The sequence below is a fragment of the Colius striatus genome, chromosome 2 (genome assembly GCF_028858725.1).
Source record: "Colius striatus isolate bColStr4 chromosome 2, bColStr4.1.hap1, whole genome shotgun sequence".
Classification (NCBI taxonomy): Eukaryota; Metazoa; Chordata; class Aves; order Coliiformes; family Coliidae; genus Colius; species Colius striatus.
In genome coordinates, this window is record NC_084760.1 from 23,119,432 (window position 1) to 23,138,514 (window position 19,083).

The 19,083-nt window shown below is 34.4% G+C and overlaps 1 protein-coding gene across 1 annotated transcript in view; it reads right to left on the reverse strand.

Annotated features, from left to right (window-relative positions):
• The window catches only part of MCPH1 (microcephalin 1), a 127,775-nt gene that overhangs the window by 90,096 nt on the left and 18,596 nt on the right, over positions 1 to 19,083 (reverse strand). Inside the window, exons 9-10 of the mRNA XM_061989720.1 lie at positions 15,768 to 15,880; positions 2,010 to 2,047 (exon numbers count right to left, since the gene is read on the reverse strand). Coding sequence (XP_061845704.1) covers positions 2,010 to 2,047; positions 15,768 to 15,880 — 151 coding nt within the window. The remainder of the gene's footprint in view (positions 1 to 2,009; positions 2,048 to 15,767; positions 15,881 to 19,083) is intronic.

A 19,083-nucleotide genomic window follows, 5' to 3' on the forward strand; every position in this document is an offset into this window, starting at 1 on the left:
AATAAACACTACTTAGAGGAACTCTAACAAAACTGCAAAAAATTCTTCACAGAACATGCAGCAATCTATTCTTTAAGAAGCTACAAAGAAATGAATAACTAGTAAAACCAGTATAGCAAATTTACTTCACAATAGGTGATGTGGTATGTGGAGACACTTGAAAAAAATCAAACCACTGAACCTCACTCCAGTGTGAATTCTGGCCTTGGCTGCATGGCTTTGAATGTTACTGGAATATTTATGATTTCATTTTGATTTTATGAGTTTTAACTTGACATAACCTACAAGTGAATGTTTTTGCAACATTGCAACCAATAGGAGATGGCCCCGCCTAGACTGCATGCTCAGGGGATGCATTTTCATGCTCTACCTGAACCTCTTCTTAGTTCTTTCTTGTGTCTACACAAAATTCCTTACAGTGAGAGGAAAAAGTCCTGTTGTACAGGAATTGAATCCAAGATAGCTTATAAATTACAGTAAAAACTCAACAGTTTTTACTGCGGTCAGGTGCAAAAAGTGTCAGGTGCAAATTTACAGCAAAATGTCCCTGAATTTGTGATTTAGAAAAAGAGGTAGCTGTTTGCTGTGAATCAATGAGCTGCATTTAATATAATCTCAAAACCTAAGGTCATGAAATCACTGAACTCATGATCTTTAAATTTAAATTCTAATAAGCCATCTTTGAGGCTGTAGCTCCTGGGTAGTAGAACTAGCTTTTGGCTGTTAGGTTGTACTTGGGAGGATTATTTTTTGTTTTTTAGTTCTTTCAGAAGACATCCCTTTCTCTTTTACAGTTTCTCATTTACAGTTTGGTGAATGCCAACAACTGTAGACAGTCAAAACCACAATCTTGATGAAGAAGTTCTGAAGAAAAGCAATTGTTATCACCAGACATTTTTATTTAATAAACTATTAATTGGCTAATGGGCAAAATCCACATGCAAGCAACATAAAAGGAGTATTATATTAATGGCCTCTTTCAACAAAAGAACTTTTTCCCCAGCTCTGCCAGGACTTAATCTCTTCTTTTAGGCAGATCATAGCCTCTTTTTTTCCACTACTTCTATCTGTGTTTTAGCTAATGTCTTTGCCTCCCCCACAGTGATCCTGTACTGCACATCTTGCAAAGTGCATTTTATAATCTTGGTGTTACTGGCATCTAGTCACATTAAAGACAAGAGAAGTATGAATTAGATTTTATGTTTCTGTCACGTATACTTGTTAACAGCTATTGACCAGGATTTACAAAGAACTTCTAAAATGATAGCTACCAAGTGTTGTTTCTGTATACTTATGCCTATGTAACTGTCAAGATTTTAATGACTTCCAACTTGAAACAGATAAGTGGGTAGCAGAAATATCTTCAGTTTTCAAAAAGAATTCAAAATACTGTAAGCAAGTGTAGTATAAAATATGGAATTGTGTTTTTGTTGGATGTTCTTTATGCCGTAAGACTTTTAAGAGAATGATAAGAGCATGCCAGAAAATTATTAACTCTCCTCTAAACTATGCAATGGCAGCTGCTTCTAATGTTTTGAAACTAAGTGGCTAAAAATCTTGCAACTGATATTTCTTCAGCAACTATTTATATGAAAGAAAACATTTTGACCTGATGTTTTTATTATGACTTTTTAAATAATTAAAAAGTATGGCAAAAAAGCTAAGTCTCAGGCTGAAAGTCTGAACAATTTACTACATAAAATTCCTTTTTATGCCTCAGAAAAATTAAAAATTTGACTAAGATCTTAGTTTCATTGCTCTGAAGTCCTGTTGAGTTCACCTATGGAAGAACTACTTCAGTCTGCACCACAGTAACACAAACATACATACATATAGATAGCAATGACATATACATATATGTATATTTTTCTAGCTAGAATATAGAATTGAATAAAGTATTTCAACATGTGACCCAAAGAAAAAAATAATTTTGTACAGGCATAAAAAGATAATCAATACTTGAGTTTAAACTGTGTGCTGACTAAAGGGTCAAAACGTTTAATACTTACTCAGAAGACATACTCGTCATAACTAGTGTCCTGGTTGGCTAGAGATGTGAGAGAGACAAGAAAACATTACAAATCCGAAAGGTTTTCCTCTTTGAAAAAAAGTCTTAAATTAGAAAGTATTCCATTAAAAGGACTAGATTACTTCATAATTACAGTATCACCTGCGGAAGAGGCTGTACTAATTTACACACATACTAGAAACATTAAACTTTCAGGACAAGGAAGGAAACCTTTTTGTCACATCTGGTATCAAAGCATCCAATATAGCAGAAGGCAAGACTTTAAGTCTTCATTAGCAAAAACAAAAAACAAAGGATTTCCAGTCTAGGATGCCACAGAAAAAAGAATAGAATTTGTCTTCCACACTTCCATTCTGTTCAGGTGGAAAGGAAAATGCAGCTTACCTTCAAGAAAGAAAACCTTTAAGTTAAAACAATTCCAGTTTCTTCCAGATGAAAGGCAGAAACTGAGATGTTGCAGAAACAAGAGCATATTTATTGTAAAATATAATTTAAATACTTTTGATAGTGTAGGGTTTTTTAAAGTAACTTTTGTTTAAACATTTTGTTCATGTTTAAATAACATTTTAAATTCAAGTTTTTTAGTAAACATTCTTTCACTCTTAAACCTTGTCTAGTGAATAAAAGCTCTTTGAGTAATGTAGCACACAAGGTAATACCAAGAGCACTGGAACCCTTAAACCAGCAATTCTGATATACCTTAAAAAGTATCCCTCCCTTACCCTGCAATAACCTCCATCACTTCTGTGCAGAGTAGGAGTGTAATTAGTATTACATAAGTCAGAAGAGGAAGAAGTATCCTTTGTTCATCACTAATGAACCATGAAAGCCTCCAGCATGCACAAAGGTAAGACAGAACATGAATTTCAGCATTAGCAGAGAAAGACAAAACTGAATGTGTCATCAAAAAATATATCTAAGCAGAGGTTTTGAAAATCTTAGCTAAGGATTACTTGTAGCTACATAAACATCCACAAGTACAAATAACAAATGTTTGAATTTTGTAGAAGCACATTGATTCAATTTTATACAATGATTTCAAACAACTCTTAATTTTGAAAATCAATATATGAATTCTGAATTGTTTCTCTACATAACTACTGTTCCACCATAAATAATCATTACCATTTCTATCTCTTCAATATATTACCACAACTACAAGCAATAAGCTCCCAAAGTCTCTGCTAAAATTGTTTCCTTTGAGTAACGTAATCAATGTAAAATCACAAAAACATTTTTAAAATTGGATTACAGCTGGCAGCACAGGCCAAAAAAGACTCAAGGGCAACTCATTTTATCCACTAATGAATCATAGAATGGGAGAATATACTCTGATGCATCTGCATCCTTCCCGTGTTCAAGTAATTCATTGTGTTTAAGAACAGAGGTCCGTGGAATTATCTCTGTAACAGACTGTAAACTAATAGTGTGCATCATGACTCTTCATTATATGAACAATCTTTGCACAAATAAAACACAATTTAGATAACAACTGACAAGCTAGATATTAAAGGTGACATGAGAGGTAGTCTTTTCAACACATACGTAGTAATTTCATTCTATGGTTGGGTAAATTTCTAAAACATAAAACCCAGATACTGTTTAAGTCTTCAGAAGCAACATACTGTACTACAATAATAATTTTTAATGATAAATATGCACTCAGACAACATAATATAAGCTCTACAATACTTCAGAACTGAAAATACATACAGTGCGAAAATGTAAAATCCACCAATAACAGAATGGATTAAAACTTCAAACGAGGAAAGGATGAAACTTTTATATTGAAACATTTCTGTGAGAGAAATTCTATGCAGTATCTTTGGAAGTAAGTTTCTAAATTCTAACTTGTCAGCAATACTTACTGATGATTCCTTAGCCTATTGCTAGCCTAACAGTTGAAGACGCACTTATCTGTGATCAAAGTTTGTTGTATTCTTAGCTAAAAGACTTTCTACTGCATATACTTTCAACTCCAAATAGTCACATTTAAGTGACGTTCCAAGAATTTCACAACTTCAATTCCACATTTGTGTTTTATACACAAAGAGTCTGAACAAAATAATAATAATAATGTGACAATATATATTGAATATATCTATCACAACATTAATATAATTGGTATTAAATATTAATGTCAAAGTCAGATTTGAGTATATACACTCAAAAAGACATAGTAAGAGACTGAGTAAGGGTTCTTGTGACAGAAAGACTGCAGTATTAGGCACAGGTTAGGTCAGGTGATTGAAATCAGACATGAGGCCATATTTCATACTGTCCTAATATAGGTTGTTGGATTTACATAAACTCCTAATCATTAAAGGATCCTGGGATATGACAGCCTGGGAAGGCACAAAACATGGATTAAAAGCAGTTTTGTTCTCATTCCAATCTTTCTGGGTTGAAAGCCTCATCTATGTCAAATATGTATGCTTCAGTGTGGTCATGATGTTTTCCTTCAGTATGTGAAGTCTAGCCTCACTGACAGCACAATGAAGCTATTTGGCTAAAAGTCTGGAGTTAAAGAATTGCACTAGGTTCTTGAGACCCTTGTATAGTACTAGCTCCAAAGCCAGATCCTGATGTGTCTGTCCAGAATGTGCAGAAATATATCCTTCCTCACGATGTTTTGATAAACAAAATATCACAACAGTATTACTAATCAGACAACTAGTTTTGCCAAACTTGGGTTAAAAAAAAAAAAAGGCGCTACTATAAACCAAGGCCAGAGCAGCTTGAGATCCTACAGCTGCTTCTTCAGCTTTTGAGCAGAAATGTTAACAGTTCCTCAATATCTTATCTATTGGGAAGTGAAAATGCTGGATCCACACAGACTCAGAAACCTGCAGCCTGTCCTGACGTTACCCTGCGAAATGAGCTTTTGAATTGAAGCTTTTAGACTACAACACATAGCATACAAGGCGGTATTCTGCAAAAATGTTCTGTCCGTGCACTTTAAAGAGATTTGCAAGAATGCAGAAGGATGTGTACAAACAGTAGAATCTGGAATAACTTTCATTTCTTTCAAACTATTATTTCATTTGCATTCAGAACTGCACATTTTTTTTAAGTTACAGGTCATTTGCTAAGCAGAAAATATTTTGTTTTATTGCTTCAGTAAGACAAGCAGTCCTCTTTAATTACTGTTTCCAAGCAGAAAACTTTGCCAACCTGTGTTTTAATTTTAAGTTGTATATTTTTCAAGTTAATTGCTTCCCCCCTTGCTATGCAATTTTTCTTCTATGCTCTTTGTGTCTGTTTTATTTTACATGTTGCTTTTATTGCAAAAAAATATTTTGAGTTAGCATTTTCTTTTCTGACCAGCAAAATGACATTTGGCAAGAATAATTTTGAGTTTTAATGCACATTTTTAGCCGGATTTTTAATAATAAAACATTGGAAAAGGTGGTATTAACTGGTCCTTCCATTTATCATTAATCTCAATGTTGAAGAGTTGCATATCTGTACTCTAAATCATATCTGTACTCTAAACATATTTCTTTCTAAATGTTAGGTCTGGAATTTGGACTGTGTTATAAATGATACACTTCGGAATGCCTTTATGTATTTCTTAGAAGCAAGTTTCATGAAATATTTCTTTAGAGTCTTTCAACAACAAGATTTTTCTAAGTCATTTGAAATATAAAACATGCATTTCAGTAGCTCAAAGGAAAGAGTATTAGCAAATCTTACCAGTACTTAAAATACAAGGTGACACTGTATGTTAATGGATCTACACCAAAAAACAGGCACTCAATCTCAAAATGTATTTTTTCTCTCTTGTAAGTTTGAGCAGGTGTTTTTTAGAGCTCAAGGACAAGAATAGAAAAGTCTTCTTTTGTGCAATTTGCTTTTCAAGAAAGTGAAATCAAATTTTGTTTCCTTAAGAATGTCATGAGTTTTGTTTTTTGTGACAAACTGAAATGTGACCATAAGTATGTTTTTCCGGGCCAGGTCTCAAGAATAAAGTGCATTCAAGTAAAGAATTGACTTGATAGGAATAGTTACATGTTTGTAACTGGTTAAGTTCCAGCCTATTAGATCTCACTTTGTCTTTAGGTCAAAACCTATGCCTCAGATATTTTTCAATAAACTGTTTCAACCGATAAATAACACTTACTTTACATTACTTAGTCCAAACACTTTTCTCATGCATTAAAGTTGACTGAAATTCTAAAAGAAATAAGCTTCATCATACTCAAATTCACACGTATGTTGTGATGGAGTCAAAAAAACCTTTGACTTTCAGGACTCAACAAGATACCCTGTCTGGTTTGGACAAAATACCAGGGATAAAGGATGTTTTTGGGGCTGGGAGGGAGGCAGAGGAAAGTAGGGCATGCATATGCAAATAAAGTGTAAGGGAGAGTACATGATTATTATACTACATGTTTTGCATTCTTCCAATCCCTTTTTTCTCTGGCTATTGTAGGTCCATTGGATGGTTTTGAAATTGGTTCACAACTTTTATAGTCATTTGTAATCTTCACAGCTGTATTTCAGAAGTAAAAATCTTCAGTCCCAACCAGCCAAAAACCAGAGCCATGTGTAGCACGGGAATATTAAAGAATCAGGTTGACTCTGGTTTTACCTAGGAAGGTTGTAATGAGGATCCAAAACTTTAAGATTGTTTTGAGAAACACTCTATAAATTCTGCTATGTTAATTTATTCTATTCAAGTAACTGTGGCTCATAGCTGAAAATAATTGGTAAATGTAATGAATTATTACTATCCAGTAGTTTTAAACAGCAATTATTTAAAGCTGTAACTTATTTTCTGTCTGGCCTGTCTTCTCTTATCAGTTCTCTGATACTGATACTTTTCCAGTTTCCCCTGACTGCAAACTCAATTTTGGCTTCAATTTCATGACCAAATATAGTTCCTCTGCTTTGGTCCTAGAAAGATATGAAAAATGCACTCACCTTAACTAAATCAATACTGCCATTGGGAAAGATGAAAAAATAAAGCAGGCAATAAAAAGGATGACGTGACAGACGCCTGGACATCAGCTTGCTTTCACTACCAAAGATGAGAATGAGAAATCCTGTAATCACAGCTATAGAAATCCCTAGAACTTCTGTTGGCAAGATTAAGGATGAATAGCTTCAGACTTTTCAGACTAGCCACGTCACAGTTTATGACATACTGATGTTTTCAATTTACCAGATGTAACCAACAAAAATTTAAGCATTATGTTGCATTTGTTCAGACATTACAAACTATATATGCCTTCATAATGACCCAATGAAGTGAACAATTTCTTTTGACAGCTGACCAACTAAAAGCACTTAATAAAGCTTTAGCTGAGATAACCAATGACCTAAGTGTGAGGAAAAAAAAGAAACCCAAACAAGCCATAGAGTGGTGGGCAACAGTAGAGAAATTAATAGTTTGATTTTTAAGTCCTTATCATCCATCCATGTGTTTTTTGTAACGGTGGTTGCCACCCATTACAGAAGGTTCATTAGAAATTATATCCGTCTCAGCTATTTCATTGTAGATGTCAGTGGATCAGTTAATACTACTCACAATGGACACTGGGCAGAAGGAACTGAGGCAAACTTCAATTGCAGACTGTAGAGATGGAACCCTTTTAAGAGGGAAAGACCAGTTTTACATCACATAAAATTGGCTGTTAAATACTGGGTTTACACAACTATTAACACTGTGAGGTTAATTTGGATAGTTGGAGTCTTCTGGAGATAACCAAATGTGCAGTAATGAGTGGAATTTCAGGTGAATACACTCCTGTACACGTTTGCAGCCAAAAAAGTCAAGCCTGGATTATGTTAAGTTTGTGTTAAGATAAAAGACTGTAAACTTCATTAAATACCCGTCTGACAAGATTGTAACACACTTGATGATAGTCAACAACCTGAGTTAAAGTTTAGCCTAGTTAAAGTCTAGTGCCCTCTAGACAATGTGGTAAGCAACCAAACAATACTTATTGCAGGCTTTGATGTGCAGCCTCACCAGCACTGAGTACATGGGGACAATCACTTCCCTAATCCTGCTGGCCACAGTTTTTCTGATACAAGCCAGGATGCCATTGGCCTTCTTGGCCACCTAGGAACACTGGTAGCTTGTGTTCATCTGGCTGTTGACCAGTACTCCCAGGTCCTTTTCCTCTGGACAGCTTTCCAGCCACACATCCCCAGACTCGTAGTGTTGCGTAAGTGCCTTCTTGAACCTCAAACAGTTGGCTTCAGTATATTGATCCAGCTTGTCCAGATTCCTCCATAAAGTAAATCCCTCTGTATGATCTATCCTTCTGTATGATTAAAAGCCACTGTTTTCAGCATTTCTGAGTCTTTATACAAGAAGGAAGTAGTACATCTATAAAAGAGTAATGTGGTGCAAGGCTTTTTGCTGTTTAACTGATTGAATAGTCATATTTCTGTTCCATACAAACTTGTTTATGAGCTTATAAATCAGTTCTACAAAGATCACATCAATAATCCACAGAATGTTTAATTTCAATGTAGAAAAGAATGGTGGTAGTTGTTCAATTACTTAACAAAAGTTTAATGCCAAATGCTCATGAAATGGAGTTTAAGAACTCTTTTGTTCAGATTGATTTTCAATAATTTTCAAGAGCTGTGAGGCTATATATAATATAGCAAGCAGCTTCCTCAACTAAAATATTTCCAGCCTGATACCACTAGGTTTAGGTAGAGCATTCATTTTCCAAGAGTTAAATTTCCCCCCAAACAAACAGTTGTTTTTCCTCCTGGTAGTTTCTGATGCCACAAGGCAAAACAGTTTTAGATGAACATTGATTCTTTGCCAAACCATCTGCCGTCTGGTGGATTGTTTGGTTTTCTTACATGAAATGTAACAGTGTATAGCATAAATGTAATGGTGTAACCTAAAACTAGAAAAGAATTGTGATGTACCAGTAAAGTTGCAGCATACATACATATCTTCATCATTGAGGCATGATGTCTCAAGCTCTTAGCCAGTGTTTATGCACTGTTGTGGTCATGCTCGGAGACAGAAAGAGTTGTAGCTGTTTCTTGCATCTAAGCTTCCATTCCACCATCAAATCCAAGAATGCCACAGACTTTTAAAGGAAAGGATGCAGATTGTATAGAAGCCTTTTGAATAATTTGCTATTCTAGAATTTTGTTCTTGATGCTTATTCCTATCTACTGTTCATCATTTCCTACTTGCCTATAATTAATAATAAAAAATATGTTTCAACTTTATAAGGTCCCATAAATAGTCTGCACCAAAAATCACTATACCTATGGATCTTTGGAGATGGGGGTGTGGTGTGTGTGGAAACAGTGAAGACTTTTTTTCTTGATTTTATGCAGACAGAGATAAAAACCCGCCATATACGTAAGACACTATTTCTTGAATAAGGTTCTGGAAAAAGGAGCAATATGCTAATCAGTTGACTGAAAAAAAAAATTATACAAAAACTTGGGGAAATTCAACTCCTGCATCTTTAATAACCCGCCTGCTAAGATGACAAACTGCCAAGTCAGCCACCTCCTATATCATGGTCATGGCTCATGTTTCCAGTGTTCCAAATAGCGATCCATACAAGAGTGTGAACAGTAGCTGCAAGTGCCTCTAGGACAACAGGAAATACCTTAAATGTGTTTTTGCCATAGAAAGGTACTGACTTGAAAAGATTCTTTTTCCAAGTTGAAAAATAGACCACAGCTATTCAGTAGTCCAGAATAGCTAGTATGAAACTTATCATAAAGAGAATGATTTCTAGGGACCCACTAGGTCCACCTACAGGAGATTTTCCTGGTAGGAATGGTAGCATCCATAAGTGGTGATAAGCAAGCTGTTGCCATTGGGGCATGGCCCAAAGCATGCACTGTACAGCATAGCAGCAGGATGCCAAGAGTGCAGCTTCTGTTCTGGAAGCTCTCAAATAGATATGAGAGAAGTGTGGGGTACAAATTCACTAGCTGGACAAAGTCCAGAACCAGAAATGCCTTGCAAAGGTTGAGTGAAAATACTGATGAGATTAAATATACAGCAAGACTTCTAAAACCGTCTCAAACCATGGAATACATAGGCATTCATTAGCACTATACTCTGAAAAGCTTGAGCATGATCAGTAAGTATGAAGTCACAGACAGTATTTTGACACTCTGTTTTCCAAATATTTACTAAGAATATTTTTCAGTGATTTTAGCCATCTCTCATTAATCTTGCTGTTTTTCCTGTCATAGAATGATAGAATCCTACATATCATTCTTGGAGGATTCAGTATTTTTCAAATCCATCAGGCCAATACAAAGTTCTTAATTTCTTTTTTCATTACTATATAATAAAAGAAAGAAGTGTTTTATCAAATGAGTATCTGTGTATTCCATTTATATGAAGCAAATGCTAACACTCCTTAGTGATATACAAGAAGTAGTCTTATCTGTGATTCTGTGACATTTTGTTCTCAAATGCTAATAGTATTACAAAACCTTGACGTTTGAAAAAAATGACCACAGCTATATTTTGGATACAGCACAAGCATAAGCTCTGTCTTGCTAGTAAAAATAAACTTTCTTGTTGCATTTTGGTGTCTCATTCAGTGGCATATTTCAGACACTTCACAGAAGTAAGTTTTGGCAGTGATATATAACATTAGGTGCTTTTACCTCTGACACTTTCAAAGTTACTTGTCTCACAATGTAGTCTGCTAATTTTGTTTTGCCATGAATGAAATATTTTCAAAAAGGATTTTGATAACAGGATCTAATGATGGCAGTGATGATCACAATAATCGTTCCACAGCATGAGTTTAGATTCTTTGTACAAATTTTCTGACAAAATTTTCTTAAGCAGTGTTGATAAGTTTACCTTCATCCTAATAAAAAAGCTACAGAAATATAAGCCGAGATGAATTTATGTAAAAGCAAAACTGAAGGAATTTCAGTTAAGTCCATACTGTCTTTTCTGTGAAAGTATGTTTTCACTTCATGATGCTTGTGTTTTTTCACATGGTTAAAGAGTTTCTTCTATTCACCTGGAAGACAGCATTTTAAGGGATTTTTCTGAGTGTAAAATGTATTCAAATTACATTTCTAGTGATGTGATACTGTTAGATCACTTAAAAGATATCAATCACCTCATATCCCTCTCACAATATAAACCAAATGACAGTTAACTGGTTTTTAATAATGAGTATTTCTCTGATCTGCTTAAAGTAAAAAATATTTAAATTTGTGATATGGAGGAGGTGGTGTATCAAATGTAAACATTTTTTCTACATTAAAAATGAAATGAACACTCAGTCCTCACACCAACACATTAATATCACTGTAAAGAACTTCTTTGAATACATATTTGGCTTTATGATTTTTAGTTAATTCCCTTTGTCATCCCCGTGCAAATCAACAAAGAACTATGTATTAAATACAGTAAAAGAATTGAAAAATGAATCACAATGCATAAAGGGTTTATTTTATCCTTGCGATCCAGTATCAATTTAGATATCTAGACCAGGGAAGCCACCTGCTGACATTCATAGGCATTAATTCACAGTGTTAATCCCTGACATCTCTGTGGGAGAAAAAAATGGAACTATCTTCAACCATGGTTTGTCATGTCTCAAAACTAAGTTGTTCAAATCTATAGGCCAGATTCATAAATATATCTTTACGTGCTGTATTTGAATATTGAATATGCACAACACACAAAAACACCTGGGTTTTTTTTTGTGAAATCACAAAAAAGCTTGTTTCTGAAGCTGTTAAAGATTCCTTACTTATCTTCCCTCAACATGCCTGCAGCTGCCTTTATAAACTTCTCTGTCTCCATGGCTTTTGTTAGCTCAGTGCAATTTTAGATAACTTTGATTACAAGTCTTCCACATTAAGAACAATAAGTACACCTATATAAATATTATCAAGACAAAAAATGAGAACTTGTGATCTAAAATTACCTGAACAAAGTAATTTTTTATTTTAATTTCAGCTAAAAGATGAGAACCTCAATCTGGATGAGGCTTTGAAGAAAAGAAATGCCTAACAGTTGCATAGCGGAGAAATACAGAATCTGTGGCTTGATTTGTATTAAAGAAATTACAAGTGATAAATTAAAATAACCATGGAAGTAACTTACATTCAGCAAACATCTAAGATGTTTTTAAAGAGGTAGCATGTTTCAAACTCTTCTCCTATGAAAAAACTAACTGCAATTTACGTTGCTTCGCAAATTAACAGACATCAATAAGTAACCCATTAAACAGATTACACTTCAAGCAGATTCCGAGACCATTAGCAATACGATTTGAAGCCTTAAATTTTTACTATTCAATATAAAACTGCATATACTGTACAATAACTATAATGTAAAGGCTTGAGGTCTTTTTTTTTTTTTAAATAAAAAAGGTCTGGAGTTTCACAGTCACATTTCTGGAAACATTTGTCCATTAAAATAGTGAGGAAACGGCATTTCTTTTGCATTTTTAATTTAAATTTTCATTTAATATTTAAATAAACAGTAGAAAATTCTCCATAACTGATGATTCAATTAAAATAATATTTAAAAAAACTATTTGTGCTATTTCTCTCAAACATTTTTTACTTTTGGCAAAGGAAACAAACTAAAATTTTCACATCAAATGTCATTTTCACATTGTCAAAAGTTAGAAAAATGATGCAATGTTTAAGCTGCAGATATTGAAAAAAAGCATTTATTAAAATGGTTGTTTATAAAAAGTTTCAAGACTGGTACCAGAGAAGCTTTGTAGCTTAATTCTTCATCAAAATTTGGAAAGTCTAATTTTGTTCAAAACAACATCCTCTTAAAATTGTTTCACTAAGAAACATTCTCCAACATTGGTTCTGTAAATTTTGCTGGAGTGAATGCATAACAATAGATAATAGATCTTAAATATTCATACACATATAACATATATTAATGGACAATTGCTTGATGAAAATAAGGAGTAAAAATTCTAAATGCCATAATCTAGTTGTCAGACTGGTTCAAACCACATAAAATCTTTTGGTGAAGTTCTTTTTACTTTTCAGAAAAACCCAAACAACCCAACATTGTCTCTGTGTGAATTTGCACATTCAAACTGCAACTGGAAACCTTTAAAATTATTTTTAAATCATTCAAGACATGAAAGAAAGTGTGTGTTGCTAATTTTGCTGATATTTAAGTCAAATTGTATTATCACCTGGCTGAAAAGTACAGACGAAAGAAGACATCTCAAAACACTGAATAGGAATTTTTCCCAGCTACTTCTTAGTTTTTGCTACTATTGAACATCTCAAACAGCACGCTTTGCAAGACAGCAGCCAGACCTATTCAAAGATACAACCTTTGACTGCAAGGTCTGATCTGAAAAAGGGAAATAACAAAAAAGAATTTCAGATTTGTTTTTGTTTCTTTTCACTATGTAATAGTTATGTTGCAATCTTTTCTTAAGAGAAATTAATCAAAACTAGCACTACTTTATAATGTTCTTGTAGCTTTATTACACAGGAGAAGAAATCATTACTAATAAATCTGATAAATCTCCAAGCATCATTTCTGCCACCTTAGGAAGAATCATTGTTTGTTACTTTGTAGATACACATTTAGCAGCTTTAGGCATATTTCTCTGTCGGGAAATGAAACTGTTCTGGATAGGCTAACTTATAACATCTTTATACCACATGGATCTAGGGTGAAGTTGATTTATACATTCTATATAATACAGTTATTAAATATATACATATATATTTAGTAAAAGCGAACAAATACTTAAGATAGAAACAAGGTAAAAGATGAAGGCAAGAAGTCAGACAATAATTATTACTCAGAGAAGAGTACTGGTCTGTGGAGATTAACATCCCATCTTTATTATGTTTAACTGCACTTACTCAGATTTTTCATATAAGAGGACCAAAATCTGTGATCAATCTCATTGAAACTTCAATAGCTACCAATGAAACACTAATTTCATATAATTTGGAAATCCTGCTTGACCAACCTGACAGCCTTCTATGAAGGTATAACTGGCTGGCTAGATAAAGGGAGAGCAGTGGACGTCATCTACCTCTGACTTCAGCAAGGGTTTTGACACTGTCTCCCATTACATCCTTGTTGAAAAGCTCAGGCACTGTGGCTTGGAGGAGTGGACAGAGAGGTGGAACAAGAACTGCCTGAATGACAGAGTCCAGAGGGTGGTGATCAATGGCACAGAGTCGAGTTGGAGGCCTGTGGCCAGTGGAGTTCCACAGCAATCAGTTCTGGGGCCAGTTTTGTTTCAACATCAACAACAACCTGGCTGAGGGGACAGAGTGTACCCTCAGCAAGTTCACTGATTCCCCAGAAGGCTGTGCTGCCATTCAGTGGGATCTCGACCGGCTTGAGAGTTGGGCAGAGAGGAATCTCATGAGGTACAACAAGGACAAGTGCAGAGTCCTGCATTTGGGAAGGAACAAGCCCATGCACCAGTACAGGCTAGGGATTGACCTGCTTGGGAGCAGCTCTGCAGAGAGAGACCCGGGAGTCCTGGTAGATAATGAACTAGACATGAACCAGCAATATGCCACGAAGGCCACCATTGGTGCATCCTGGGATGCATCAAGAAGAGTATGGCTAGTAGGTTGACTGAGGTTCTGCTCCCCTCTACTCTGCCCTGGTGAGGCCTCATCTGGAGTCCTGTATCCAGTTCTGGGCTCCCCAGCTCAAGAGGGACAGGGAACCTCTGGAGAGAGTCCAGCACAGGGCCACTAAGATGATCAGGGGACTGGAACATCTTTCGTATGAGGAAAGGCTGTGGGAACTGGGATTATTCAGCCAGCAGAAGACTGAAGGGAAATCTCATTAACACAAGTATTTAAAACATGCATTTCAAGAGGTTTGGGTGGCACTTTTCTTCTGTTGTCTCAAGTGAAAGAATAAGGGGTAATGGGCAAAAGCTGGAACACAAAATGTTCCACTTAAACATAAGGAAAAACTTCTTCACTGTGAGGGTGAGGGAGCCCTGGCACAGGCTGCCCAGGGAAGACGTGGAGTCTTTCTCTGGATGTTTTCAAAACCTGCCTGAACACGTTTCTTTGTGACCTGATCTAGGCGGACTTGCTTTGGCAGGAGGGTTGGACTAGATGATTTCTAGAGGTTCCTTCCAACCCCTACCATTCTGTGATTCTTTGATTCTGTGATAATTAATTACCTCAGACATCTTTTAGTACTTTAGGATTTTTCATTCTCAAAACAGTTCAATGCTCATTTTAATTTTATGACTTACCACTTATTGAAAAAAGAACTATTTACTTTTATGACCACTTTTATACTTACCTAGAAAACACATTTACATGAGAAAAACATCTAAGAATATTCAGTGCTGGCTCAATTCTACTTTTTTTACATCTAAACTGAGCTCAAATAGTAAGTTCAGAAATTTAGATTAAGATCCAATACAAAACAAACAAAATCCCCTACCCCATCTATAAACTCCTCCAAAAAGGGTGGGCATCTTTGCAGGTTACTTCCATGCCTTTTCAACAAAACAGTTAAGAGTTGGCTTTACCAGCCTCCTTTACGACACAGACTCTGCAACCAGAAGTTACCAGAAAGCTGAGTTCTATTATTATATATATCGTCTTTTAACACCATTCACATAACATTTCAAAGAAAGTGAGATGTAGAAAGTTCCTAACTTGATAGTGGATAGAACATGCATTTGTTTTATAGCATGTACAAAGGCACCTGGTGATTCTCCCAAGAAAAAGAAAGAGCTTAACAAACAATATATCCAATTAAACTGACCTTTTGAAGTCTTCTAGTTTTTCTTAACCCCCCATTGTGCTTATTCTTTTGTTCATTAAAAACTTTGCAAGAGTCATCAATAACATGACATTCTGAAACTTCATTTTCATCACCTAGAAATGAAATTTAGAAATTGAAATGAAAAATGCAGTATTGTCAAATTAAACTACCAATTATTTTATCATAGCCCATATAGATATGTGCAATTAAGACACTAGTTATTTTTCCATTCTGTTTCAGTTATGGAAAAAAGAATGACATTCAAGCATCTCACTTCATCTTTCATAGAACCATAGAATCACAGAAAGGTAGGGGTTGGAAAGGACCTTTAGAGATTATCTACTCCAAACCTCCTGCAGAAGTAGGTTCACCTAGATCAGGTCGCATAGGAACATGTCCAGGCGGGTCTTGAAGACCTCCAAGGAAGGAGACTCCACAACCTCCCTGGGCAGCCTGTTCCATTGCTCCCTCATCTGAACAGTAAAATTTACCCTTACAGTAAAATAAAATAAATCCAGCATCTGATCTTGTAAATACTAGTTGTAAAACCAGATTTCCAGTATTTTGAAAACTGTATATTAACTACAAGCAGAGAATCGGATTAATTGATTTATGTTTATTACAAAATTTGCAATTTCTCTGAATACAGAAATCTGAATGTTTTAGCCATGGTGGCTAGATTTTTCTTTCTTATAGAAATGGCAATGCCTTCAGTACACACTGTGTCTATCTGAAATGACCTGAACGTCTGAAAGCAATGTTTCCAAACACTTCGCTGTTAGCAGGCAAGGATTGTGTGTGCATGAAGGCGTATCAGTCCTATTGTGTCGAAAAAGGACCATCTGAAAGAGCGTGTACCAAAAAGCAAGACTTTTTTATCACATATTTTGTGATGAAAATTAATTTTTATTTTTTTGTGATCAAAACAACTTATATTATTATTATTATTGTTGTAGTTATGATTCCAGCATAGGCATATTTCAAATTTTTGCTTTTCAGAATTTCTTCAAGTTTTCTGAAAGTTCATGTGCTCACCGGGTTCTCAAAGAGAACCTACTAATGGTTTAAAACAATTTTATCTAGCTTGTTCTGTGCTTTAGGATGAGCCATCAAGCTTTTTAAATTTGACTATGCCAAAATAATCCTCAACTTGTTCCTCTATTCAGAAATTTGTCCTTTCTGTTTTAATAAGTAGTTACAGTAGAACTTTTAGCAAAGATAAATAAAACAAGAAATCAAGCAAGAAATAAGTTTTTTTATTCATCTCTGTTTTCTAAAAGTATATAATAAAATGTCAATAGGGACATCACAAAATATTTTTACCAAGCTCACCTTCAAAAACTGAAGAAATCTAAGGAAGTTTTTACATATGTGTTTTTAAAGACATAAACAGTACTTTAGCAGCATGAAGTACCTAGCACCTAGAACTTCAGGTAAGTCATTCTTCTAAATTAAACTTCAGAATTGTTGCACCGAATAACAGAATGCTATTCCAGATTGGACATCTTAACTTTGAACTACATTATAATTACACTATAATAGGTCTTAGTTTATGTCTTTTGGCCAAATGAGATATTTGCATACCATATTCATAAGTATCTCAAATTCACTCAGCTAAGCCTTAAGTTTATTTTTAAGATTAGAAATAATACTAAGTTCCAGTTCAAAGTCCTAAATGATTTTAGGACGATAAAAGCTTAAAAAGGCACACTCTTGAGTTATTTGCACAGTATTATTTATTGTTGTAGCTTTCAGATGAAGAAAACTCATCAAATCTGAGCAAGTATTTTCATTCTAAGCAATATGATTCAAGTACAAACTTCCTCTACCATCTACCTATTAAAAAACTGATGGATTAGATTAGATTACATTTGAAAATAAAACGAGTCACAACATAAATGGCAAAGAAGCTCCTGGACTTTCTCAGTAACATAGATCATTAATTTTCACAGTATTGTTGCACTTCCACAAACTTATATTCATGACAGAGAAAATTCACCATTTTCCTTACTTTAAACTGCTTAAAATTTAGTCATTGACACAAAAAAGATAGTTACATAGCACTTATTAATTAGAGAGCACTGAAATTCATCAGGTATGGCTGGCTTTATTAAGAAGAAAATTTACTTAATCTCTGGAAACAAAGCTGAGAAAGAAAAAGTGAATCTGAATGAGAAAACATGTTTTAATATTCTTATAAAGCCTAATTAATCTCAACTCTTCTGAGAGTTCTCTATTAAGACTACGACTTGGAGTAAGGTGAAAATAAGTAGCCATGTTTAATGCGGCTGAACAACACATGCATAGACAGCCTTCAGTGGACTTTATAAAGGAAGCTGAAGTTTACTACAGTGTAAGCATTAGGACTCAAAGTTAGGCTTCTGATTAGTCTGCATATTATACTTCTACTTTAAAATCAAATGTATCAAGTATTCTGTGGAAAGAAAGTGTCAATAAAGACACTAAGTGTCAATAATGACACTAAGAGTGCCATTGACCTAAAAATGTTTGTTTATAGGATGAATAAATTCTTTAGTTTTAAAAAAACCTTTATTTTCCAGTTTTTAAAGTATGTTCCACATACAAACCCACAAAGCAATTAACTATTTATTTACTAATTAAAAGGGACAAAACATAAGTTACATTCAAGAAAAAAAAGAGAACTATTAAACCTATATTTAATAAAAAATAATTATTCCATCATACAGTGTCACAGTAAAGTTTAAAACAAGATTTTCAGTTTCTTTCACAGAACTTGCATTATTAGAGAAAACATAACTCATCCTCCATTATTGACTCATTCCACTTTTACATGAGCTCATTCAAGCTTTTAACATTGAGGTTCTAGTTGACAAAAAAAAAACCCACATAAAACTGAATATATTATAGCTGGAGAAATGGCCATATCTGATAAATCACAAACACTGTTGAAATCACAAGAAACACAAATTGAGATATACAGAAATTCTTAAGAAAAAGGGTAAAAAGTGTAAACATAGATGAACTCTGATTGCAGAATACTCTTCCTTTCCCTCTATTTCAAAATCTGTTGTCTTAAGTAATTTGGCCAGTAAGAAAATAAAAGCATAACATACTAGAACAATGATTTAATCACTAGAATTTAAAAGTCAGAATGAATTATAAAATTAACTAGTATACCTAAATTTATAAGCAGGACACCCTTCCTCCTTCTCCATTTGTTTAATGAAAAATGGACAGTTCTCTGGTACTAAGAAACATAACTTAAAATTATCTGCCACACAGCAAAACCGCATACCATGAGTTCATACAATTATAGAATTGATTCAGCTAAAAG